Raw genomic sequence first — 26,927 nt, forward strand, 5'->3', positions numbered from 1 at the left:
AGGAATTATGAATTCTATCTCACGTCTGCAGCTTGTTTTACACCTCTCACGGAAGCTACAGTTTATATGACTGATGCTCTGGGTTTTTAAGGATAGTCTAACTTAAATCACGAGGGTGGCCTGCAACAACCTTGATTTTAAGTAAGATAACACATATGTAATTATTGATTTTAAAATATGAATAAAGACACTGCTTATATTGTCAACCAAAAGAAACAGGATAAAGGTAATGGATGCATTCATATTTGTTCACAAAATTTAATGTTGGTTAAAGACCTTGTTCGTTCAATATTAGCTTTCTACTCAGCTTACTAATATTGGGGATGATAGCTTTTAGTGGTTACCACAAATTAAAATATAATAGATGTAACACAAAGAAATTATCTATCAACGTGGATCTACACAAAACAGTGCGCTCTTAATCAAGGGATAACGAACATATCGTCCCTAGAAGTTTATTATATTCTATGCAATCATATTAACAGGGTTAAAACAGACTTCATTATTCTTTAAAATGATAAGTAAACAAGCAACTACGGACTTATTTATTTTTAAATAAATCCTTTACATTCTTAGAGCAAACATGCAGTTAACGTCATGTCACCTACGTACATGTTTACTAAGTTCAAAGACAGTATAGACGCATATACTGTCAGTTACAAATACTAGTCTAATACCGGTATTATATTGTCAATTTATCACCACACGATATCGTTGATTTTTTTTAAATACTTGTTCTTGACTTTTCATCACGGTTGTGTAAAACTGAAGATGTATATCCTGTACCATTATGTATTTTAATCTACTGAACGACACACACACCCCATGTAGTGTGGTCATTCAGATTTAACTGCTACATAGTTCATGATAAAGCCAGGCCAAGGTGCAAATATTACAAGGGAAATTACGACGGGTTGGGGGAAGAGATGAGGGGCATCCACTGGCCTGACTGACGAAGTCACAAGAACGCAGACACTACGCTGAATATCATAACTAGTAAAGTGACCCATTTGATCGATAAATATATACCCAAGACCAAACCCCCATGCCTCTATGAATACGAGAGGACCCCTACACATGAACCATACGGTGGTCGGCAAAGTTAAGACAGACGGTTCGACACAGCACTGACCCACATTGTGTTCACAGAAGAGGGCATAAGAAATAAACTGTCAAAGCTATAGGTCCATAAGAGCCCCGGCCCTGACAAGGTGCATCCCAGAGTGCTAAGAGAGTTGTGCAACGAGCTTGCCGAGCCCCTGAAGATCCTGTTCTGTAAATGCCTGGATGAGCAAATGGTCCCGTGATTGGAAAGTGGCTTATGGTCCTATCTTCAAGAAGGGCGATCGTCACTCTACGAACAACTATAGACCGGTGAGCCTGACCAGCATAGTATGTAAAGTACTTGAGTGCATTATCAGAGATGTCGCGATGGAACATCTAATACGAAACAACCTTGTAAAGGATTGCCAACACGGTTTTATGCCGGGGCGCTCCTGCTTAACACAATTGCTCAAGGTATTGGATATTTGGACCCATATTCTAGAACTAGGTGGTAATATAGACAATATATACCTAGATTTTGCCAAGGCTTTCGACAGTGTAACCCATGAAAGGCTGAAAATCAAACTGGAAGGGTACTGAATTCGCGGATGATGCCAAGTTATTTCGGGAAATCAAGAACCAAGCGGACTGTGAAGAGCTGCAGAAGGATCTCTGAGCTCCAAAAATGGTCGAAGAAATGGCTGCTGAGATTCAATGTCACGAAGTGGAAGAGGATGGACCTGGGGCGTAGGAATTTGCCTGGTTTGAGTCTACCAAAATGTCAGTTTTTTCTGCTATGTTTTTGAGATGTTTGCGTATTTGTGACGCTGAATTTATTGATGAAGAATTGAAACACATTCGTTCCATTGCACAAAAACTTGAGTACCCTTCTGTGTTCGTTGATCATTGTTTTAAAAGGGCTAAAAAATCCTTTCCTTCTACTCAAACCAGGCAAATTCCTACACTTAAGAATATTTTGACTGCTTTATCGCAATGAATTTGTCCCGTTAATTCGGTCTCTTAAATTACTAAATATTAATGTTGTTTTCAAGTATGACTCAACCATTACCAATATGTTAATCAAAAATAGCCAACTTTGAATGTAAATGGAAGTGTTTATTGTATTCCATGTAGCAAATGTAATGGTAATTATGTAGGACAGACAGGAAAAACATTGCAGCTCAGAATCAAACAACAAAAGTACAATATCAGAACAGCACCTGAAAGCAGTGCCCTGTTCGTTCATGTTAAGAATAATAATCATCCCATTGCTTGGGAAAAAGCTTAGAAGTATTCAAATCACCTTGTGTCACAGAAAGACTTCTGGTTGAAGCTAGTTTGACCAAGGAATTAAAATCAATAAACCTTAGTGATGGTCAGTACAAAACTGATATATTACATAAATTTATTTGTCAGTGGTCCAAGGTTAAAAATGCTTTGGAAACCTTGGAGCTAGATGTAGGATAGATATTTAGTGGGTCCCTTAATTTTGACCTGACCTGACCTGACTAGTCACGTCGCCCCCTTTCTCTTGAGCTCCTCTACGTATGTGTTGGTGTGGGGGTTAGTGGATGACATCATTATGACCTGACTTCATGTTTAATATGGTCACCCTGTATATTTAAGCCTCTCTCTGTCTATGTAATCCATGTCCCTATTATAGAATGGATATAAATTCACTAGAGTCGGTGCAGCGAAGAATGACAAAAATGATTCCGGGACTTAGAAACCTTCCATATTAGGATAGGTTAAAGAAATTTAACTTGCATTCCCAAGAAAGACGAAAAGTGCGGGGAGATATCATAGAAGTATTTAAGTGGGTGAAAGGAATCAATAAAGGGGATATAGATAAAGTTCCTATAATATCCGAGCAGGATAGGACTCTGAGCAACGGATTCAAGTTGGATAAGTTTAGGTTTAGGAGGGAGATAGGAAGAAACTGGTTCACAAATAGGGTGGTAGACGAGTGGGACAAGCTTAGCAACTTTGTAGTTAAGTGCGGGAACCCTGGAAAGTTTCAAAAGGAGGCTAGATAGATTCATGGATGATAGAGAGTGGTAGTAACTCTCGACAGGAGCTGCCATGCACAGGCCAACCGGCCTATTGCAGACTCCTTATTTTCTTATGTTCGTAAGATGTCTTGAATAAAGACAAAAGCTAATGTGCTCCGTTGTTTCCCTTTTCCCCGTGTGATTTTCTCAAGATCTATCTTATCCACGTTTTCATTGTGGAGCTACATGAAATATATATATATATATATATATATATATATATATATATATATATATATATATATATATATCATATAGTATTTATATATATATATATATATATATATATATATATATATATATATATATATATATATATATATATATATATATGTTTTCTTGCACAATGATCCAGATTTTTTTTGTTAACTAATAATTGAGTTTTAATTACAACTATATAACAGATTACCGAAAATCTGGCTGCCAAATGCAACGTATTTTGTCCAACGAAATAAACTTTAAGATAAAGTTGATCTTGAACGTGAAGATTGCTTTAACGATTCTTAATGAAGTCGAAAAAAAAAATTTACTCTCGAGTATAAACAGGACGTGTCTTGAATCACTAATATGCCAAACAGACAGTATCAACATCATATGTTTTTCGGTGAGTGTTGTGAGAAAGAAAGGAAGACGCGCGTAGGTGTGCATGCAGATGTGCGATACAAAGCATGTGTGGATGATAACATGGAAGTGAAGATTTAGGGCGCGCGCAAAAAAAAATATAGATAATATATATACTGTATATATATATATATATATATATATATATATATATATATATGTGTGTATCAATTTATCTAAGTAAGTTTGATAGACCTTTTGTATAATAAAAAAATGTGGACACGTCACACAGGGTCAAGGAGTGGTCAGTAGCTGCTCACGCTGCAACACTACAGTAAGTACACACCCACTAGATTACTCCTGGAGACCGTCTTCATCACAGAACAATTAATCAAGCTTTGCAAGGTTCGTAAAAACGTTCAACAGTCTTTAAGGCTTTCGGAATATTTTGCTGACTCACTTTAAGCTACATATTTCACTTAGTTTCTTTTTGCAGTGGAATGAATACAGTACTTCGTTTCCTCATATAAAATACACACTAGGAGACCCCACCAAGCTACACCGAATACGGTCATAAAAAAATGAGCTATTAATGGAATGCATATATTTTCTTAAAGCGTGAAAAGTCTGTCTACTGACTTTAAATACAGTACACTAACAAATTGCGGTTATTTCAATCACAATGCACAGTACGAGAACTTTGGAGATTTTTAAGTCATGCTTTAGACGGCACTGCCCCTAGCCATTCTGCACAACATCCACATCTTAAGTTACATAAAGAACTGCAATATTTACATGTCTGATATGATACAACAACAATATTTAACAACTGTAATATACTTGTGTGTGATCTTATCTTGTTTTGAAATGGAGACAAACGAAATATAAAGACGAGTACAGTTCCTATTTTTTTTAAGCCAGGTCAACGAACCAAAGTACGAGTATTGCTGACGTGGCATTCCTTGACATTTAGTGCTGGTTATGGACGGAGTAATAGTTCTTAACGACAGATAAAATTTCCATAAATTCTTGAAAATAATAATTTTTCTCATCGGTCACGTTGGTTTCCAAGTACAGTGCTTGTAATTGTAACCGTATTTTATGAAAAAAAAAACAATCACTAAAATTATTTATACCTTACTGATCCCAACGTGGAATCCGCCTATCATCTTACGCAGAATTAGGAAAGGTAATAATGTGTTTTCAGTACATTAGACAAATAATTTGTCCATACATTGTGCCGACATCGTCTGAACAGTAAAGGGATTGTATAGTAATACTGTAAACAATGATCACAACAGTGTATTGATTATTATTTTGAGGTTAAAGCATTTTCACATTTCAACTACATAAACCCTCATTACTAAACTGTTTTTATCATAATATCAGAATGCTTCATAATATTCATTGATAGCAAAATAACTATTAGTGGTACACATACCGGTTCGTATTAGAGCAGCCGCCGAGTTGTGGTGTAGATGTGCTGCCATCTATAGGAACTTCTCACATACATATATATTACACCGTATGCATCCACGGTCATAATTATTTAGACTTGCAATATATTTTTTTCATATTTTTCTTTGATAAAATATAACTATAATATATGCAATATAAATTTGTGGGAACTATGATACTAAGACTGGGTGGTGTAGTGTTGTCATGGTGCAGACGACACACACCAGCTGACGGTGTAAACACTGGCGGCAGCTGAGTGTATCGACCTAACTGCTTCAGAGATAACACTGGATTAAATGCAAGACAACTGGAAACAAATATATGAGCCCTGTTAATGTGTTTTGTAAGTTAATTCCAACTATTTTTTTTATTATTTTGTAAAAGGCACTATTATTGCGTTTACACACCGTTCATTCCTACTACTAATCTATTATCAAATTCGAATAAGACGTCTAATTATAAGATAAATTTTTACTTATGCACCAGTCTTTGTTTGGTTATTAAAATATGTTTTTTCGATGATATAGGATGAGTTTCGAACGAATTTGATTTTCATTTCCGCCAGAAATCACTAGTTTCCCCCCTCCTAGAATAATGTGGGGGGGGGGGGAGAACCTGTGAAATCTGGGTTTTTGGGTGGGTGAGAAAACGATTCATCTAACCTTACAAAACCTAACCTAACCATGGAACAGTGGATCTCACAGATGATCTGGAAGAGGCTCACGCCTGTGACTCCAGCTCAATAGCCTCTTCTCTACTCAGACGGTGGCTGCGTGTGGCGGATATTTGTGCCCTATAATTATATACTTGTTCTTGATTTTTCCAGTATTTATCAAATTTTGCTTCAAACTTTTCCACCGTCTCCACATTCACTACCCAATCAGGTAACCCATTCCAGTTGTTGACAACCCTACTCGGGAACGAATGTCTTCTGAGATTTAGCCTCGCTCTTGTTTTGTAGATCTTCTTTGTGTTCCCCCGGGTAGTGTCATCCTCCCTCATCTGGAACATTCCTGCTGTACATGCCTGGTCATATATGCCACACACTATCTTGTATGTTTCCACTTGGTCCCCACGAGATTTTCTGTACGCCAGTGTCGGTAACTGTAATTTCCTTAGTCTTTCCTCATAAGATAAATCCTTGATCTGTGGTACTAATTTGGTACCCCTCCTCTGTACATTCTCAAAAGATAATCTCCCCACACCCACAGACTAACCTCCCCTCACTCAAAAGATAATCTCCCCACACCCACAGGATAATCTCCCCACACCCACAAAGATAGTCTGGTTAATATGAAGAAGTTGCCAACACCTATTTATTGAGTCATATAGGGAGAAAGAGGGAAACAAATAAAATAAAATTATTCCATAGTATTTCCGTTGGAAAATAAAAATTTTCAAGTATTTTAACCGATAAAATTGCACGCAATATTAGTTGTTTAAAGTAGAAGGAAAATGTTGGGTAAAATACTGAAAATAATGCCAAACAAACTTTTGAAAACCTTACTTAACTTTTCCTAACTTATAAAAATATTAAGAATCACTTTTGAGTTTATAGCTTTTTCCTCATATGAGCACCGAAAAACCAACATACTAAAAACCTAAAACACCTTCACATACTTAACACCGAAAACATGAATAAGGTAAACGTTACAGAGTTTTAGTATTTTTAAAGGTTACTTAAGGTGTTAAAAAGTTTGTTTCGTGTTTTTTATTTTATTTTACCCCACATTTTCCCTCTACTTCAAAGCCCTGTCCACTATGAACTAGTAATTTTGTTAGCTTTTACATAATGTAGTATTTCTGATATGTAATTTGTCTTAGTATGCCTTTTTGTGGGTAAAAATAAGTCAATATTAAATGCATCCTCTGAAAGCGTGAATTTGCTACCAGAGTTTAACAGTTAATTCATGTAGTATAAGGTTTCTGATAAACTTCCTATGTGCTCGTGTTTGAAGTAATGAATACAGTATAACGTCAATATAACACGAGATATGTTCCAAGAGAGGTCGCTTTAAACCGAATTCGCATTAAATAGAAGTTGTTTCAATGAAATAGTTTAGTTTGGTACTTGAGAGAAACACAAAATACTAAAAAGACTGAGAGTCTACCCAGATGCACCTCAACCCATCTAGAATAAACAAAACATTGTTTTTTGTAGTATTATGTTAAAATAAACACTCATAAATCAACACAGCTAAAATTATGGGACGTGAAATGGTCTGTTTATTGGCGATCAGCTGATGGGGGGTGAGGTGATATGTTTGATAGTTGATGCCAAGGTCTAGTGCTTATTTATTTATCTGTCCTTAAGAGTGACTTTAAGTTTTTCTCTTATAAAATGTCATTGAACTGACATGGGAGAATATAATTTTATTACAAAGGGCTAAAAATTTTATCTCATGCAAAATATATGACGTTTATACAGGGTATTCAAATTATTCGCTGTCTTGCAAGAATTCTAGCAATGCAAGTTATATTCTAACTTTAGTCTGTGATATAATATAAGATAAAAACTAATCCTATAACCGCCCAACCCTGGCTGGGAAGATTGGGGTGGGGGGGGAGGTACTCACAATGGCCCGAGAAGTTTAGTTCATTGTCAACATACACACCCAGGTTCTTTTCACATTCGATCTCTATTAATGTAGTTTCTTCATCCTGTTGGGACATGTGATACGCCCCCTTACCATTGGTACGACCCAGGTGCATCCTCTTCGTGACATTGAATCTTAGCAGCCATATCTTCAACCATTCTTGAAGCTCGCAGAGATCTTTCTGCAGCTCTTCACAGTCAGTTTGGTTCTTAATTTCCCAGAATAACTTGGCATCATCCGCAAACATTTGTGTGGAGGAGTGTGTAACTTCCGGCATGTCATTTATGAAACAAACAAACCAATAACAATGAGCCCAATACACTGCCCTTGTGGTACCCCATTTTGTACCATTAATGGTTATGCTAGGACACTTCCCCGAATTCCATACCCTTCCAATTTGATTCTCGGCCTTTCATGGCATACGATGTCGAAAGCCTTGGCAAAATCTAGGTTCAGTAAAACCTTGATAACTCAGCCCATATGGGGCTCTGACCTTGCTGAATTATCACAAAATCCGACTAATTGAAGTACCCCCACTGTAAACGCTTTCTGGGCATTTAAAGGTTAATCAGACTCTTCACGTTAAACTCGAACGTTATAATTCGGTCAAACCTGTTGAATACAATTCATTTTAGTATTTCAAATAAATCATACATAGGCAGTCATACATAATTGTTTAATCCAATATATATTTACATAACAATCATAGCTATGTAATTAGTCTAATCTTAACACTTACAATGAGTACTTAATTTGCCATATTTTATGTTGTCACAATGATAAACGATGCAATGGACACAGTCTACCTGTGTACACAATAAGTACCAGTTGAACTTACGTGTTGAAAGTCTCAAGAGAAACCAGGTTAGGTGTTGCCTCTATGATCTGGATAACTACAGTGCCAGTACTCTGCATCGCCTGCCCAGGCGAGGGCTGAGTCAGGTGATTATACATAAACAAGCTCCCCTTACACACTCCAACCTCCTCTGGGTCTCTCATCTCCCACCATCTCAATACTCTATATACTGTATATGGGTAGGCACACCCAATAAACATGACATGACTTACAGCCTAACATAATGTTTGTTTATGTGTCATCCTACTCATTACTACTTGCGGTAACACCCACTCCGTTGAGCGTTCACTCTCAAAACCAGATCAGGCCTTTGATACTTTTTTTTGTCACGTTCTTGTGACTATGCTGCCCTCGGGCTGGTGGTATTTTACTTTAATTTTGTCACGTTCTTGTGACTATGCTGCCCTCAGGCTGGTGGTATTTAACTTTGTCACTTTCTTGTGACTGTCGCTGCCCTCAGGCTATCAGTACTTATCAGCTCCTTAGGACATCTCGGTCCTTTGACGTTCGGACATCACTGTCTTCTTGTGTGGATACCCAATTCATTTTCCTGCCCAATTCCGTCAGCCCCTTCCATTGGTCCCTCCAACAAACATAATTTTGTCACAGGTCGCAGCATCGTGGACGTTGTCGTCTTAACCACTGCCTGTCATACAAGTCCATCCTCGCCAGCCTTGACTTCCATCACTCGACCAAGGTGCCATTTGTTGCGTGGACTATTTGCTTGTGCTATAATGATTAGGTTACCAGGGCAAAAGTTGCGCCGTGGTCTGAAATGCACTTGTCGAGTTCTGAGTTGAGGGAGGTACTCCGTCAGCCATCGCTTCCAAAATTGATCTGCAAGGTACTGGACATGCTTCCACCTTCTGTGGTATGATTCGCCTATTGACCTTCCTCCTAAGGGACGATTACCCTTTCTACTTAAGTGCAAAAGATCAGCAGGCTTGAGAGCCTTTGGTTCATTTGGAGTGTTTGGAACCGGGTTGATTGGCCTCTTGTTAACTATGGCTTCCACTTCACAAAACAGTGTTTGCAGACGTTCATCGTCTAAAACTTGTGAGCCCACAATCGTCTGTAGGACCTTCTTTACTGTGCGAATCTGCCTTTCCCATACTCCCCCCATGTATGGGGCAGCTGGTGGATTGAAGACCCAGTCAATATCTGCTTTCAGTAAGGCACCTCTGAGTCTGTCATCTTGCTCCCAACTTTTCACAGCCAGTTTGAGCTCTTTGGCTGCCCGTACCATGTTTGTCCCATTATCCGACCTAATACGCTCTGGTGTACCTCTGCGTCGTGAAAACCTTGTTATTACATTGAGGAAGGAATCTGCGCCTAATGAGGCCAAGACTTCTAGATGAACAGCCCTAATAGTTAGACATGTAAACAGACATCCCCAGCGCTTGACCTGTTTCCTCCCTACCTTGATAATGAAGGGACCAAAACAGTCCGTTCCAGTGTAAGCAAATGGAGCCTTTCCAGGCGTGACACGATCTATTGGTAAGTCAGCTTGCCTTTGATGCCGACTTCTCCAGTTGTTCCGTCGGCACACTACACAGCGTCGTATGATTCTATCAAGCAAGCGTCTGCCCTGGGGAATCCAATACCTTTACCTCACACTCGCTATCGTGTGCTCTCGTCCGGCATGTTCGGCTCTCTCTTCGTGCATCTCCCGCACTATGATTTCGGTGATGTGGTGGTCTCTAGGCAGCAAGATTGGCTCCTCACCACTTCGCCCAAGAAGGGTTCCTTTAATTCTTCCCTTTGATCTGAGCAACGTTCGCTCGTCCAAGTAAGTTTCCAGTTTATATAGCTTATTGTCCCTTGGCAGCTCACCCTTTATGACAGGTTGGATTTCTTTCTCATAAGCCTCTTTCTGCACCAGTCTTATAATTGCCTGCTCAGCCGACTGTAGTTCCTCAGTGCTTAGCCTTCAATTTGAGGCGCAGGTCTGCGGTCCTTGTATACTGGATCCAAGCCACCAAATGAACCTTTTAATCCATGCCACCCTTTTCACTAAGCGGTACCATGATGAGTACCTGAGCCACAGTTTGGCGAGGGACCATTTTGACTGCTCGCTCACTGCCAGAGCAACTACAGATTTCTGGTGTACTTCTCCTTTCACCTCCAGTAAATCGTTCAGAACTGCTGGCAGTTCCTTTCCCTTTGGCCACCGTTCTTCAATACTGAGTAGAAAATCAGGACCTCGTGTCCACCGAGATCCTGCAACCAGGTCCAGGACAGGTAATTCCCTAGTTGCATCATCCGCTGGATTCAGCGATGTGTCAACATGTCTCCACTGGTCAGTTCTTGACAGCTCTTGTATGACTGCTATCCTGTCGGCTACAAACGTTTGAAATCATCAGCTCGAATTGGCGATGTACTGCAAGATTAGCATGCTTTCCGTCCAAAAATAAGATTCGTGTATGGTCATGGTCATTTCTCGGCGAATTGTTCGATCAGCATTCACTGCCAGGACAGCTGCACAAAGTTCCAGCCTTGGTATTGTCAATTGCTTGAGTGGGGCCAGCTTGGCCCGTCCGTACACGAAAGAGCACTGGATACTTCCGCCAGAGTCTATCAGTCTCAAATAAGTCACTGCACCGTAAGCAGCCTGCGATGCATCGCAGAATGTGTGCAACTGTGCCGAGATGATTTCTTTAGCACATGCTGTTTTTAGGCATCTGGGTACACTTAATTTCCCTAGGTGGGCCAGTTCTTCTAGCCAGGTGCTCCAGGTCGTGTGATTAATAGCCGACAAAGGTTCATCCCACCCTAATTGACGCCTGCATTCACACTGAAATAATATTTTAGCCCTGATGATGAATGGGGCCACAAACCCCAGTGGGTCATAAATAGAACTGACAAGGCTTAGTACTCCTCTCCTGGTCGCTGGCCTTGAGTTTGGCTGCACCTTGATGGCGAGCTGATGACCTTCCAGGAGCCACCTAACCCCCAGGGCTCGCTCCATTGGCAATTTGTCTTGCCTCAGATCAATTTCCTTCAGTGCATTTTGCCTCTCCTCTGGTGGGATGGTAGCCAACACCCCTTTGTGATTACTGGCCCACTTAGTTAACCGAAATCCTCCACACGCCAACAGTATTCTAAGCTGACACGCTAACATTGATGCTTCATTTGACGAGTCCAGTGACATGAGTAGGTCATCAACATAGAAGTTGACTTCCGCTTGCGCCACCATGTCGGGAAACTCGGATCTGTGGTCTTGAAATGTGTGCCGGAGGGTGTAAGTTGCACATGAAGGGCTCCACACCCCACCAAAGATGTGCACCTTCATCCTGTAAGTTACTGGCTCTCTACTCAGGTTCCCATTCTCCCACCAGAGGAATCTTAACGCATCTCGATGTTCTGGCTCTACTTGGATTTGATGGTACATAGCCTCCACATCTGCCATGATGGCTGTAGTTCCTTGGCGAAATCTAAACAGGACTCCAAGTAATTTGTTGTTGAAGTCTGGACCTTGTAGTACCTGGTTGTTCAGCGATGTCCCTTTGTGTTTGGCTGCACAGTCAAAAACTATGCGTACTTTGTTTGGCTTATTTGGGTTCAACACCGGGTGATGAGGCAGATACCAGACCAGTCCAGTATCTGACTCCAACTGGAACTTAGACACTGATTCAGCATATCCTTCAGCAAGCAGTTTATTTATTTCCTCTACGTATCCTTGTCGCAGCCGTGCGTCCTTGGATAGTCTCCTTCGAAGCCCATCTAGTCGACGTTCCGCCATGGCCTTGTTGTTTGGGAGTTCCGTGTTCTCATTACGGAACGGTATGGGAAATTGGTAATGACCATTAGTTTTGATGCCTGTCTCTGACCATAGCCTCAACACTCTTTTGTCCTCAAGAGAATGAGCTGCTGACTGCAAGGCTCCTGTGTCCCCACTTTCCAGCTCCCAAAAAAGCTTAACTTGTCTTTCCATCCCTTCCTGCTCTGACCTCCAAGGGTACCAGGGCTGTTGCTCTGCAATTCTGGTAATTCCACACCTCGCAGATGGGTCCACCTTGAAATATCACTTATGTGTGATACAGAGTTGCGCAGCGTGGTGGGGAAATTTTGTATTATGAGTACTTTCAGCATAAGTATGGTTCTGCCTCGTTTCATGCCTGCGCCAACCACTTCTAGTTCTACCTCCGCTGACTCGAGTATCTTGCGCAAGTGTACCCATGGTTACCAGGGTCGGTGTCCCTTTCACCCTTAGTTTCTGTGCCAGATCTTTGGTGCAATACGACCTGTCGCTGCCCGAGTCCAAGAGAGCTAAAGTTCTGATGTGAATTCGTTGGTGTGAGTCCTTTCCCCGAATCTTCACACTCATTATGGGCAGTTTAATCTTGGCATTTTTCGTCGATAGTCAGATGTCTCTTTCGCAGCTGTATGGGTTTTCATGGCCGTCCTTTGTCCCTGTAGCATAGACATGGCCTATTTTTACGGCCATGTACGAACTGTCGCTGACTTTCTGGGCCACGCCAGCATCAGAGGTGCCTGCCATTGATTCCTGTTTCACGAGACCTTGAAAATTTCGCTTCACGCCACCCTTGCTTATGTTTGACATACTTTCAGTAAGTGCCTGATCCCTTCGTTCTTGATGCAACAGTCTAGAACGCTTCTCTTTGCACCCATCAGTGCCACACCTGAAGCGTGACCAACACTCAGCAACACGGTGGCCCACTCTCAGACACAAGAAACAGCAACGTAATCTTTTTACCCTTTCTAACCTCTCCCTCACTGACATGCTCTGGAATTTGTCGCACCCTGCTAATCCATGTGCTCTGGAACACTGGGCACGAGCCTTTTCCAGAGCTTGTTTCTCCTCCATTGCCTTTCGCTTCACTGATAGTCACTAGGCCCATGGCTCGTTTGCTTGATGATGATCCTTCTGGGCTTTTCTTACTTCCTTCTTGACTGTCCTCGCTTGATAGCAGAGCCATGTCATCCATCGTCACCGCTTTCCCCTCCAAATATAGCTTAACCACCAATGTTCTGAAGGTCTGCCTTGATTCAAGTTCAGACATCAAGTTCAGATTCTCCAGATGGCTTACTGCACCCCATAGCTGAGATGCAAGTTATTGCAGCCCTTCGTCGTCGAACGCCCCGCTGGTCTGCATATGCATACTGTACTTATCTCCAAACCTTGTCTCCAGGATCTTGATTGCCTTGTTGTAGGCTCGGTCTGGCTCTAGATAGTCACATCCCATGATTGCTTGATGTAACTCTTCTCCTTCACAAGCATCCATGAACAGTTGGTACTTGTACTTCTCTGGCTCGGTCGCATTTGTCATGTATCGACGGAAGGAATGCATAAAGGTCCGAAACTCCACCCGACCTTGTCCTTTAAACTTTGGAAGTGTGGCTTGTGGCATGCGCATCGTAGCCACTAACTCTCTTATTTCTTCACCCTTCCCTGGTTCTCCCTGTGGATGCATCATTGTGATTTGAGGCGCTTTGTTTGCAAGCATTGGCGGTAAAGATGATGCCATTTTCTCGACATTGACCGATGCCTGTTGCTGGGTTTCTTCCCGTACTATTGGCTTCTCACAATTGCTGGAGTTCTCTGTCGAAGGCTGTGAGCTATCACTTCTTCGTGTTAGTGCTGATGTCTCTTGACCTGCCACCATTCCAGTGTGCATCGTCTTCATCCACTCTGCCTCAGCTCTGGTCACTGCTTGTTGATAATCCAATTCACGACTGTGACTTTCCCGTGGATCTCCTGGTATTGCAAGCTCATTTCCTGTTTCACCTGTCTCTGATTGTACCTCGGCGGGCGGATCCATTGTCATTTGGTCAAAATGTTTGCTTCCATCTAGGTTCGACTCTCCTTCCATATCGTCAATATACCCAATTTCCGACATCTTGCTTAGTCAGGTAATTTGAATTGCGTTCGTTGTCACTTGGTAGCACCTTGTTTGCCATTGCCAATCCGAATATGTTTTTCGGCCACGTGTGTTTGATTATTGGGCACTTACTTATGCCCCCAATAAGGTGACCCTATGTCTAGGCTCGAGTTCATCTGATGGGCACGTGCGTGTGCCTCGTTCTTTCAGTCATTTACTGGGACACGTGCATGTGCCTTGTCTCACTCATAAATCAGGGCATGTTCGTGTGCCTTGTCTCACTCAAATTGTCAGGGCACGTTCATGTGCCTTGACTTCTACTCATTTATCAGGGCACGTTCGTGTGCCTTGTATTATTGCTTTCGTTACAGTCCACTTGGCACTCACTATGACCACTCTGACACTCGCACCTGATATCATTACAAATTTTACTTTGATATTTGGGTGATTTACAATGTGATATCACTTCAGTCAAATATGATTGCTAAATGTGTTCTGCACTTACGTTAGACAACAATAATGACATGTGTTTTCATTCTCATATGCACTACACTGAGACAAGACTTTTCTTGACTAACAAGGTTTATATATTATCGCTGCGAGAAGTATACGGGCGTTGCACTGCTCTTCTCACCACTGGATACACACACATACATGCACACACGCACTCGTCCCTCGAGTGACGCGTGTTGGTGAGCCAAGCTACACTAAGAGTGGCTGAGCTCACTCTGACAATATTATTTTCTTCAATAACAAGGTTCAAATATTATCGCCACGATAAATCTATGGGCGTTACACTGTACTCTGTGACACTGGGAACACACACACACACACATCCCTCGAGTGGGTTGAGTTGGTGAACCCCTAAGGTTGACCTTGGTCCTCTCTGCTGGCTGCGTGTTGAATCCTGCTTACACCCTGCTACACTGTAGACCATTCACTTTGGACTGTAAACGCTTTCTGAGCGTTAAAAGGTTAATCAGACTCTTCACATTAAACTCGAACGTTATAATTCGGTCAAACCTGTTGAATACAATTCATTTTAGTATTTCAAATAAATCATACATAGGCAGTCATACATAAATGTTTAATCCAATATGTATTTACATAACAATCATAGCTATGTAATTAGTCTAATCTTAACACTTACAATGAGTACTTAATTTGCCATATTTTATGTTGTCACAATGATAAACGATGCAATGGACGTAGTCTACCTGTGTACACAAAAAGTACCAGTTAAACTTACATGTTGAAAGTCTCAAGAGAAACCAGGTTAGGTGTTGCCTCTATGATCTGGATAACTACAGTGCCAGTACCCTGCATCGCCTGCCCAGGCGAGGGCTGAGTCAGGTGATTATACATAAACAAGCTCCCCTTACACACTCCAACCTCCTCTGGGTCTCTCATCTCCCACCATCTCAATACAGCTGCTCCCCGACTTATGACGGGGTTAGGGACCATCATCCAGGTCGTAAATCGGAAATGCTTAAATAACACATAGAAAATCGAAAATGGGGGTCTCTTTTTCTTCTCAGCACCACAAAACACTCACTTTTAAGCTTGCCAGCCATTTTAAAGTGAATTACTGATGAAAATTTTGTCTGTGTACTGACTTTGGGACTTGAAAATACGTAATTTGACCAAATTGTGGTACGACTGAGGCAGGTCGTAAGTGCGGGTGGACATAAGTCAAGGAGGAGCTGTACTCTATACAGTGGTCCCTCGGTTAACGAACTAAATTCGTTCCAGAGGGTCGTTCGTTAACCGAAAATTTCATTAACCGAAACCATTGTTTCAACGGGATATTGGGTAATTGGTTCCAGCTCACAGAAAAGTATATACAAAGCAAAGCCAAAAATGCATAAAGTCAGAAACACTCCTAAAATTTCCCTAAATCGCCCTTAAATCACTATACTGTATATATATTCGTACATATACACAAGAACTTTTAAATCACTACTGTAATGTGATGCAGGTGATTAATTTTATCTCTTGTGCAAAATATATGACGTTTATATTCAAATTATTCGCTGTCTTGCAAGGATTCCAGCAGTGAAAATTATATTCTAACTTTAGTCTGAGATATTATATAAGATAAAACTTAAAGCCTACTGAAAACACCAACCCTTTGTTGGGAAGGTGGGAGGGAGGTAGGGAGCATGGGAAGAGGGGGGAGCAGGAGGTGAGGTGTACTTTGACAGTTAGCAGGGAAGGTCTGGTGAAGTATTTATGTTGTTTAGTCCAGTTTTTGTTTTTTGCTCATAAAATTGCATAGAAATGACCGGGGAGAATATAATTTACATTGCTGAAATTCTTATAAGATAGTGATTAATTTGAATATAAACAATCTATAATTTGCATTAGACATACAAATTTTAGATCTAATTTAAGAATTTTATTACAGAGAGCAAAAATTTTATCTTTTGTGTAAAATATATGACGTTTATATTCAAGTTATTCGCTGTCTTGCAAGAATTCCAGCAATGCAAATTATATTCTCCTAACTTTAGTCTGAGATATTGTATAAGATAAAACTTAAAGCCTACTGAAAACACCAAACCTTTTCTGGGAAGGTGGGGCGTAGGGAGGGAGAGAGGGGTGACAGTGACATATTTGACAGTTGGGGCCGAGGTGTGAAATATTTAATTGTTTATTTATGTCCTTTAGATTGAGTTTTTGTTTTTTGCTTATAAAATTTAATAGAAGTGACATGGGAGAATAAAATTTACATTGCTGGAATACATATAAGATAGTGATTAATTTGAATATAATCATGCTATAGTTTGCACTAGACAAAAATCTTAGTACAGGTTGTACCTCTCTAGTCCGGCATTCTGTGGTCCGGAATGATTTTAGTTTGTCCAATAGGTAGATAGGCAGCTTTTTTTTTTTTTTTTTTTTTTTTTTTTTTTTTTTTTTTTTTTTTTTTTTTTTTTTTACTTATCTGAATTATTATTATTACAGGAGTATTAAATTTTTGCCCCTCAGGCCCCAATGTGGGTCAGTGACCTATGCCCGGGTGGGCTAATCCCCTTAAAAAAAAAAAAGCCGTGGGAAATTAAGGTTTGTTTACATCCGGCAGTTCGGCTGCTCTCGCTCTCTCTCTCTCTGCTTGTCTATACAGAGTACAACATTTAACCCTTCAATATATATGAGCAGTAAATAAGTGTTGCTTTCATATTCTTATGTAGAGTAATGACGATATGTTTTCACATGTGTGCACTTACATACGTGCAGTCTCACTTTTTTTTTTACCATTAATGGTTAGCTACTTATATTGTTCCATTTATTAACATTAAATAACATTACAGGTACTTCAAACAACCATATTAATTTTTTTACATTAATTTTACTACAGCTAAAATCAGGGTCTTATTTTCTTCAGTTTTATATTTTAGAACCAATCAGTCACTGGTTTCGTAAGCTTTAACATAAACAATGCCGGCAGCCGTCTCGTCTCCTCTAATATTCCACGTATTATTAATAAATTGTATTGTTAATTTTGCACACACATACATTAATTCAATAAAAACAAATTCAGAAACATTAATTAAAATATATATGAACAGTAAATAAGTGTTGCTTTCATATTCTTATGTAAAGTACAGGTAGTTCTGCTATAACGCGATAATTGTGTTCTTGTAAAATATCGTGTTATAGAAAATCGCGTAATAGAAATAACAGGACTTATGGAGAAAATAGGGTTAGGTGCAGATTACTCGAAATCGAAAAAATTTAGTAGTTAGCCTAACACAAAGGATCGCACAGTCTAAATAAATGTTACATTCATATCTAATAATGAAATCATACAGTAAATGGGGGAGAAGGGTGATTTTGAGGTTGATAAAATCGAGCTTTTCTTCAAGTGTTATATCCTTTCTTTCACGATCATCACCGGGAATTCTATCACCAGAACGCTTCTTGTTGATATTCTTCTTTACCATATTCACAGTTAATACCACAAAATTGGAGAAATAGTAAGCAAAAATCGCGCTATAGCAAACAAGCGTTCGCGTTATACAAATATCGTTCCTAATTCATAAATTGCGTTAGAGCAAATTCGCGTTATCAAAACACGCGTTATAGCAGAACTCACTGTAATGACGATATGTTTTCACGAGTGCGCATGCGCACTTACGTACGCGATTTCTCTTTTTTTCTTTACCATTATCGTTAGCTACTTTTATTGTTCCATTTATTAACATTAAATAACATTACTTAAAACAACCATATTAATTTTACTACAGCTACAACCAAGGTCTTATTTTCTTCAGTTTTATATGTAGAACCAGTCAGTCACTGGTTTTGTAATCAACGAAAACAATGCTGTGTCATTTTCTCGTGTGTTTTAATATTCTACGTATTATTAATGAATTGTATTGCTCATTTTGCACACATAAACATTAATTAAAAAAAAGACATTCAGTAATAAACAATAATGAATCTTTTGTACATAAGAGAAATGACGCTGTTTACACGATTATGCACGTCGTCTGCACGTTGGCGGGCCGTTCAAACCCGTCGAAATTCAAGTTTCCGCCGTCAAAATTTTTATTTATTTAGTTTTTTGTGTTCCAATAAAATACGTTAAGAATTAAAAACTCGAAATTTAAGAAGCTACTATACGACATTTAACCCTTCAATATGTCTTCAAAGAGACCATGATGCAGAGAAAGTGGTGTTAGTGCTTCCAAGCATAAGCACAAGTCACTATCTATCCAGGAAAAGGGTGAATTTCCATGGTCCGGCAATTTCCATGGTCCGGCACCGGTCAGGTCCCGAGGTTGCCGGACTAGAGAGGTACAACCTGTAATCATTTTGTACATTATTTTGTGTATATGTACAGTACAGCTTTGCCCTTAGGACAGTGTGTGAATGTAAATGAGTTTCAATAAATGAATAAAGTTACATATATCGAGCCAAAAATAATACAGTAGAACCTCGATTAACCGACTTTCGATGTAACCATCATTCCCGAACCCCTATTTTTTTTTTGTATTTATTTATTCATTTTTTTTACGGGGATTAGCCCACCCGGGCGCAGGTCACTGACCCACATCGGGGCCTAGGGGGCGATAATGTAATAATATTAATAATGATAATAGTAATAAAGAACCATAAAGAAATGCAAAAATGAAAAAAAAATCAAGAGTGAGAAACAATGTACCTGTATGTATGTTGTGTTGTCAATAGTAAGAGAAACAATTGAGACCCTGCAATTGTGTGTAAATGAGGCAGAAAGTCAGATCAGCAACCTGGGACTTGGTCACAATTTTTGTGATGACATATGTTCTTTGACTTTTCCATTTTTTATTCACGGTTTCTATGCTGGTTCATATTTATTTACTAAAGTGGTTAATGTTTTAAAGCAAATTCTATTGAAATATGAATGGCAAATGAACAAAAATGAATAGAGGGAATTAAATGAGGTAGGTTAGGGAAAGGTACTTTGGAAATGTTTGTTTTATTTCCGTAGACTTTATGTATTATTAACCACTATTAACCGACCTTTTGGAGTATCCGTCGGCCCCATCCCCCCATATGTGGTCGGTTAATCGAGGTTTTACTGTAGTTGAAAATCTTTATGTAGACAGAGCTTGGATGGCTAAATTTTAGAATGACTAATAATTTTAATACTACAGGTTGTACCTCTCTAGTCGGGCATTCTGTGGTCCGGAAACTCCCATGGTCCAGAACGGTTTTAGTTTCCCAATAGGTAGATACAGTATATCTCGTCCTACAAGGCGACAGGGTGTATAAGATGACCCCAAAAATTTCCATTTAAAAAGTAGCTTTTGAGCTCTATTTGCTGTATAAGACCGGTACCCCAAATGTGACACTTACCATTGGGAGCTTACTGACCCACTAGTCCTTTACCAACCATCCCATTGACCAGTGCTGTTTACACATCCTTGGTTTTTTAAAATAAGGCCAATTCACTTCAAGTATTGGCATCAAATTTTACCGGCTGGTATACAGTAATGTAAACACTAGTGACTCACTTAAGCGTCTGTTATTTAACTGGAACTAATGTCGGTGTGAGTAAAATTTTTCCATTTACTTGAAATGGATTTACCGATTTATTTGTTTATTTATTTATTTATAACATACTGTAATATATTAAACACACTGCAAGTATTTTCTTTAATTTTTAAGCTTGCTTCACGAGAGACAATCACTGTTCTACAGTATTCTAATTCAATAGTGTTTCATTAGGATTTGAGTGAAAAAGATTACTGTACATACTTACTACATACATTTATTACACAAATATATATATACATATATATATATATATACACCTAGACCCCGACTTACGACGGGGTTAGGGACCCAAATCCAAATCCGACATAAGTCCGACATGAAATACAGTACAGTAAAAGTAATGAATAATGATGAATGGATACAGTACAGTGAAAGTAATAAATAATAAGGAATGGATACAGTGTGACTGAGCACTTAACCTTTAATGTAGTCAGCTGAATGCACATGGGGCCCCCATAATTTTCTAATTATACATGGAGACTACATTAACTGGAAACGTTTCGGTATAGAAAATGCGTGTCATTTAAAAAAAAAAAAAATTTTTTTTTTTATCTATATCTGAGGCGGTCGTAAGTCCACGTAGTCGTAAGTCGGGGTCTAGGTGTATGTATATATATATATATATATATATATATATATATATATATATATATATATATATATATATATATATATATATATATATATATATAGTAGTACCCCGATTTACGCGGGCAATTGAACCCACAGGGTACCGCGTTAAGTGAAATCCGCGTAAATGGAACAACAGAACATATGGGATTAATTCCAATAGAGACTGGCCCGACCCCCAAACTCCACTTTTTGACGACACACAACTATGTTGCAGTAAAAATTTTATCTTAACTTTATGATGGTATGCACAAACAAGTAATATAGAAGAGGTTAGGTTAGGAAAAATAAAGGTTAAGTTAGGAAAAATAAAGGTTAGGTTAGGAAAAATAAAAGTTAGGTGTAACACTTAACTTAGTAGAAGAGATGGGTCGGCATACGGGGCCTGGAGGGATGAAACTGCCGTGGCTAGGTCAAGCGTCGTCTTTCCTCCCTCCCTCCCCGGGTGGACACGTCATATTACTTTAAGCCAATTACAGCTAGCAGCAGAGGGGGGTAGGGATGCATGGCCAATCACAGTCCGATACGTCATATGACGTCAGTGATAACGCAACAGAGACATGCACTGCGCAACCTTACCGCGCGGCTTGCCCAGGCGGAGGCGGGAGCAGGCGGGTGGGGCGAATCTAAAAATAGCGTCGAGCCGGACACTCTGCGCGTATATGGGTAGATGAACCGCGGAAAGTGAAAGTTCGGTTCTGGCGAGGCACCGCGTATATGAGAAATCGCGTAAAGTGAAACAGCGTAAAGCGGGGTAATACTGTATATATATTTAATATCCTAATTCACAATATTTTATAATCGCAGTCATGTACTGAATATTCTATGTAAAAAAATAAATTTTAAATGAATTATTTATAGTGTGGTCGACTTCCTACACAAAGACGGGCTATAAATAGCCGTCTTATCTCCCCTCTGTTCTCAGAGAGAAGGTCTTGGTAAATAACTTTTGTTTGTTTATTTTCATTGTTTGTCTAATTTATCCTGTTGTATCAAAGTAATATTACTAAAAGTTGTGTATAGGTAGTAGGCAGCTACCAAACAGGGAGGTACTACCACCTGGGAAGATATTGTAAGCATAATGTACAGTATTGTCTAATGGTAGACCCTACTTCCATATGACATCATGGAAATTGTGACCAAGTTCTTAGGTTGCTGATCTATCTTTCTGCCTCATTGCACAATTGAAGAGCTTCAATTGTTTCTCTTCCTTTGACAACACAACATACATGCAATATACAGTCGACCCTCGTCAATTCGGACCCCTTTAATCCGGATTTCGGATAAACCGGACGAAATCTGAACTGTCCATATCAAATTTCTGGTTCTGTGTCACTACTAAGAAATAACAAAGTCTCTGGTGCACTCTAAGATTAAGAGAAAACGGACGACTCAGGCGTCCTGAAGTGAGAGAAAATGGACTCCTATGACGGGGCACTCAAATAAAGAGACATGGCTACATGTTTTGTGGACTAGCCACTGTACAGTATCCTTTTCATTACTTTGTAATAAACCTCGTTATGCCTATGTGTTTCTGATAATTATCATCACATTATATATTTATATATTTAGCGGTTGTACAAACACAAGGCCTCACACATGCCATTCAGACTGACAGACTTGACAAGTTTTACCAACCATAAAGACAGTTGAAGCTTTAAACATCACTCGCAATGGATCTTGAATATTCCAACTGTAATCAGACATACCTTAGTTGCATCAGCAATTGCAACCCCAGTGGGAATATCAAATTCTGTGTCACTACTAAGACATAACAGTCTCTGGTGCACTCTAAGATTAAGAGAAAACGGACGACTCAGGAGTGCTGAAGTGAGAGAAAACGGACTCCTATGACGGGGCACTCAAATAATCATACACATAGCTGTATAATGCAATTTTAACCCCTAAATCGGTTAATTCGGACAATCAGCTAAAACGGACACCCTTCCCCCTCCTATTAGTCCGTTTTAACGAGGGTCGACTGTAATGTGTCTCACCTTTGATCTTTTTTCATTTTTGCATTTATTTATGGTTGGTTATTTAAAATAAGGCCAATTCACTTCAAGTATTGGCATCAAATTTTACCGGCTGGTATACAGTAGTGTAAACACTAGTGACTCATTTAAGCTTCTGTTATTTAACTGGAACTAATGTCGGTGTGAATAAAAAATTTCCATTTACAGGTAGTTCTGCTATAACGCGATAATTGTGTTCTTGTAAAATATCGTGTTATAGAAAATCGCGTAATAGAAATAACAGGGCTTATGGAGAAAATAGGGTTAGGTGCAGATTACTCGAAATCGAAAAAATTTAGTAGTTAGCCTAACACAAAGGATAGCACAGTCTAAATAAATGTTACATTCATATCTAATAATGAAATCATACAGTAAATTTAACACTTTACCTTGAAAAAATATGAATGTAACTTGATGGGGGAGAAGGGTGATTTTGAGGTTGATAACATCAAGCTTCTCTTCAAGTGTTATATCCTTTCTTTTACGATAATCACCGGGAATTCTATCATCAGAATGCTTTTTGGAGATATTCTTCTTTACCATATTCACAGTTAATACCACAAAATTGGAGAAATAGTAAGCAAAAATCGCGTTATAGCAAACAAGCGATCGCGTTATACAAATATTGTTCCGAATTCATAAATCGCGTTAGAGCAAATTCGCGTTATCAAAACACGCGTTATAGCAGAACTCACTGTACTTGAAATAGATTTACCGATTTATTTGTTTATTTATTTATTTATAATATACTGGAATATATTAAACACACTGCAAGTATTTTCTTTAATTTATAAACTTGTTTCGCGAAAAAGGGAGGCTATACCCGGAAGGTGAAGTTGACCTGATACATTTATGGTGAACATTAAAGACCAAACTCCGAATCCGATAACGTGACTTCGTGTTCATCATGCTCATCTTAAATTTACCAGTCGGTAGTTTGAAGAATTAACGCAGTCATTTACTGAATATTCTTTTTAAAAAAATAAATGTTAAATTAATTATTTATAGGAGATAAGTATTATGATCAGTAAATATACAGATATGCATTACTGACCACCTCGAACACAAGACGGCTAAAAATAGCCACAGGCTGTCACAGTCAGTCACTTTCCCTTTCTTGTCTCATCACTGGCAAATGGGGGGGGGGATGATGTTAGACAGGTTTATAATATATTTTTATTATTTTAATATACCGTTAATCTTAATTTTAATCCAGCTTCCCAAACGTAAGTTTCAGTGTAAAATAATTTGTGGTAGGACCTTGTGAGTGGTTTACGATGTTTCCATGTTGACATGCTAAATCGCAATATTTAAGAGGTAAGAATTTTATACCTGGTGATTAAGACGACCCCCTAACTTTGGGCCAATTTTTTAAAGATTCAAATTCCATCTTATAGGCCGAGATATACGGTAGGCAGCTTTTTTATTTATTTATTTTTTTTTTTTACTTATCTGAATCATTATCATTATTATTACAGGAGTATTACATTTTTGCCCCTCAGGCTCCAGTGTGGGTCAGTGACCTGTGCCCGGGTGGGCTAATCCCCGTAAAAAAAAAAAACAAAGCCGCGGGAAATTAAGGTTTGTTTACATCTGGCAGTTCGGCTGCTCTCTCTCTGTTTGTCGATACAGTACAGAGTACAACATTTAACCCTTCAATATATATGAACAGTAAATAAGTGTTGCTTTCATATTCTTATGTAGAGTAATGACGGTATGATTTTACAGTACATATGCTCACTTACATACGCGCAGTCTCACTTTTTTCTTTAACATTAATGGTTTGCTACTTTAATGTTCTATTTATTAACATTAGATAACATTACTTAAAACAACCATATTAATTTTTTACATTCATTTTACTACAGCTACAACCAGGGTCTTATTTTCTTGTTTTATATGTAGAACCATTCGGTTAATGGTTTTTGTAATCAACGAAAACAATGCTGTCTCATTTCCTCGTGTGTTTTAATATTCTACGTATTATTAATGAATTGTATTGCCCCCCTAAAAGCACCCCTGGCCCCCTATGTCCTTATTTACCGTATATACCTGTGTGTAGTTAGAGTTTTTGAGACCAAATTTTTTGGCAAAAAATTGGCGGTCGACCACTAAACGGGTAATAGTTTCGTTAGATTGTAAAATATTTACCAGCAACTACCAGTAAACAATGGAAACGATGCACCACCATCTGTGAGTGTCGGTACAGTTGGCAGGGCAGATCTCTTGCGTCATCATAGCAAGCCCAAAGTAGCCAAATGCATGGTATGGTAGCACAGGACGATGTAAAACATAAAGTATTAATTTTTTAAAGTTTATTTATAGATACATAAATTTTTTTTCATTACCTTTGAAACATCAATCTTTGTTAATTAAATTTGAAACAAAAGAAAACTATGATACCGTATTTCTAAATGCCGGGTATTTTCATTAAAATATTATATCACAAGTATATTTTACCTTAACTGACTGAATGAATATATTCTCAGAAATAAATATGGAAATGTAATATTTTTGCTTAAATGACGTACGTATTACAGTGGAAAGTGGGATAAAATCATGACGATAACAATGACTTTCGCTTTCTTTCGTTGTTCAGAAGATTTTGCCGTGATCGCTTTTCGAATGGTTTTCATTTAAAAAACTGTTGTATTACAATAATATTCTATCCTAATTCACTTGAATAAATACTATGATACCATATTTCTGAATATTTTCATGAAAATCCATCAAAATAATTTTCCTTGTCATCGTCTTCAGCACACAGTTGCCAGTTTCAAGATATTCCATTTAAAATTTTAATTTACCGAGTATTTCTTTTCCCAAATCGTTTTACAATACTGTAGGTAAAACAGTTTACTATTGTGGAAACCCCACAGAAAAAAAATTAACAAATGGAGACACCAAAAATGTAAAAAAAAAAAAAATGCTGTGTCTTACTTGCAACACTGTTGGTAGGGTCAGTTGGTTCTAACGGCATCCTGCCAGTACCCCGTAATCAAATTTATAACAGTGTCTAACCTCAATTACTGTAGTTTATCTGATGTAGGCAATATGAAGTAAAAAATACCAGTTACAGTAGGCTCTCACCAATAACGTTTAATAGGTGCCTGAAAAACACCGTTATTAGCGAAAACGTTATTTGTGACATTAAAATACATGCAAAAAGGATTTATTGGTGCCGCTGCCACAAGAATTTCACCCATTTTTTCCCCTTGAAGCCCTCCTAACACTTTTTGTTAGCTGAAATAAAAAGAATTGCTATTCAATCATCAAAATAAAGAGTTTGAGTAATATAACACTTAGTTTTTTAGGTGCTTGGTGTGATGGTTGTTCCGTATCTGAGGGCCGCTAACACTTGCACTGTCTTTCATTCTACAAGCTAACCATTTCACAAGAAAATGCTCTGTTATCGCTAACAACCTGTTTCTATCGCCTGCTGAAATGACGTACGTATTACAGTGGAAAGTGACGAAAGCAATGACTCGCTTTCTCTCGTTCAAAAGATGTTACCGTAATCGCTTTTCGAATGGTTTTCAGTTAAAAAACTGTTGTATTACAATAATATTCTATCCTAATTTACTTGTGATGCAACAGTTTTTTTAACTGAAAACCATTCGAAAAGCGATTACGGTAACATCTTTTGAACGAAAGAAAGCGAAAGTCATTGTTTTCGTCACGATTTTATCCCATTTTCCACTAATACGTACGTCATTTCAGCAAAAATATATTACATTTCCGTGAATGTAGTATATCAAGCACAGTATGAATATAATATCATTGTAATATAACAGTATTTTAACTGAAAACTATTAAAAAAACGA

At 38.7% G+C, this 26,927-nt stretch overlaps 3 protein-coding genes across 5 annotated transcripts in view; 1 reads left to right on the forward strand and 2 right to left on the reverse strand.

The window, feature by feature from the left end:
- Window positions 1-3,978: 3,978 nt before the first annotated feature.
- LOC121866518 (gamma-glutamylcyclotransferase-like) overlaps window positions 3,979-26,927 on the forward strand; it is a 43,434-nt gene continuing 20,485 nt past the window's right edge. Inside the window, exon 1 of one of the 3 annotated variants that reach the window (XM_042366294.1) lies at window positions 3,979-4,061. The gene's annotated coding sequence lies outside the window, so the exon portion shown is untranslated. Of the gene's footprint in view, window positions 4,062-4,629; window positions 4,846-5,238; window positions 5,458-26,927 lie in introns of those variants that run through there. The other 2 variants (XM_042366302.1, XM_042366287.1) reach the window with 2 other exon arrangements.
- Window positions 9,217-9,813, reverse strand: LOC121870023. The gene has a single exon (XM_042371759.1). It carries the CDS (start codon window positions 9,811-9,813, stop codon window positions 9,217-9,219), a length of 597 nt encoding a protein of 198 aa, XP_042227693.1.
- On the reverse strand, window positions 10,927-12,501 carry LOC121870030. The gene has a single exon (XM_042371770.1). The coding sequence runs from the start codon at window positions 12,499-12,501 to the stop codon at window positions 10,927-10,929; it is 1,575 nt and encodes a 524-aa protein (XP_042227704.1).

The sequence above is a fragment of the Homarus americanus genome, unplaced genomic scaffold, assembly GCF_018991925.1.
Source record: "Homarus americanus isolate GMGI-L3 unplaced genomic scaffold, GMGI_Hamer_2.0 scaffold32583, whole genome shotgun sequence".
Classification (NCBI taxonomy): Eukaryota; Metazoa; Arthropoda; class Malacostraca; order Decapoda; family Nephropidae; genus Homarus; species Homarus americanus.

Coding starts and splice junctions, on each gene's coding strand:
- LOC121870023 (XM_042371759.1), bottom strand. CDS start 9,813: ATGGTACGGGCAGCCAAAGAGCTCAAACTGGCTGTGAAAAGTTGGGAG.
- LOC121870030 (XM_042371770.1), bottom strand. CDS start 12,501: ATGGAAAGACAAGTTAAGCTTTTTTGGGAGCTGGAAAGTGGGGACACA.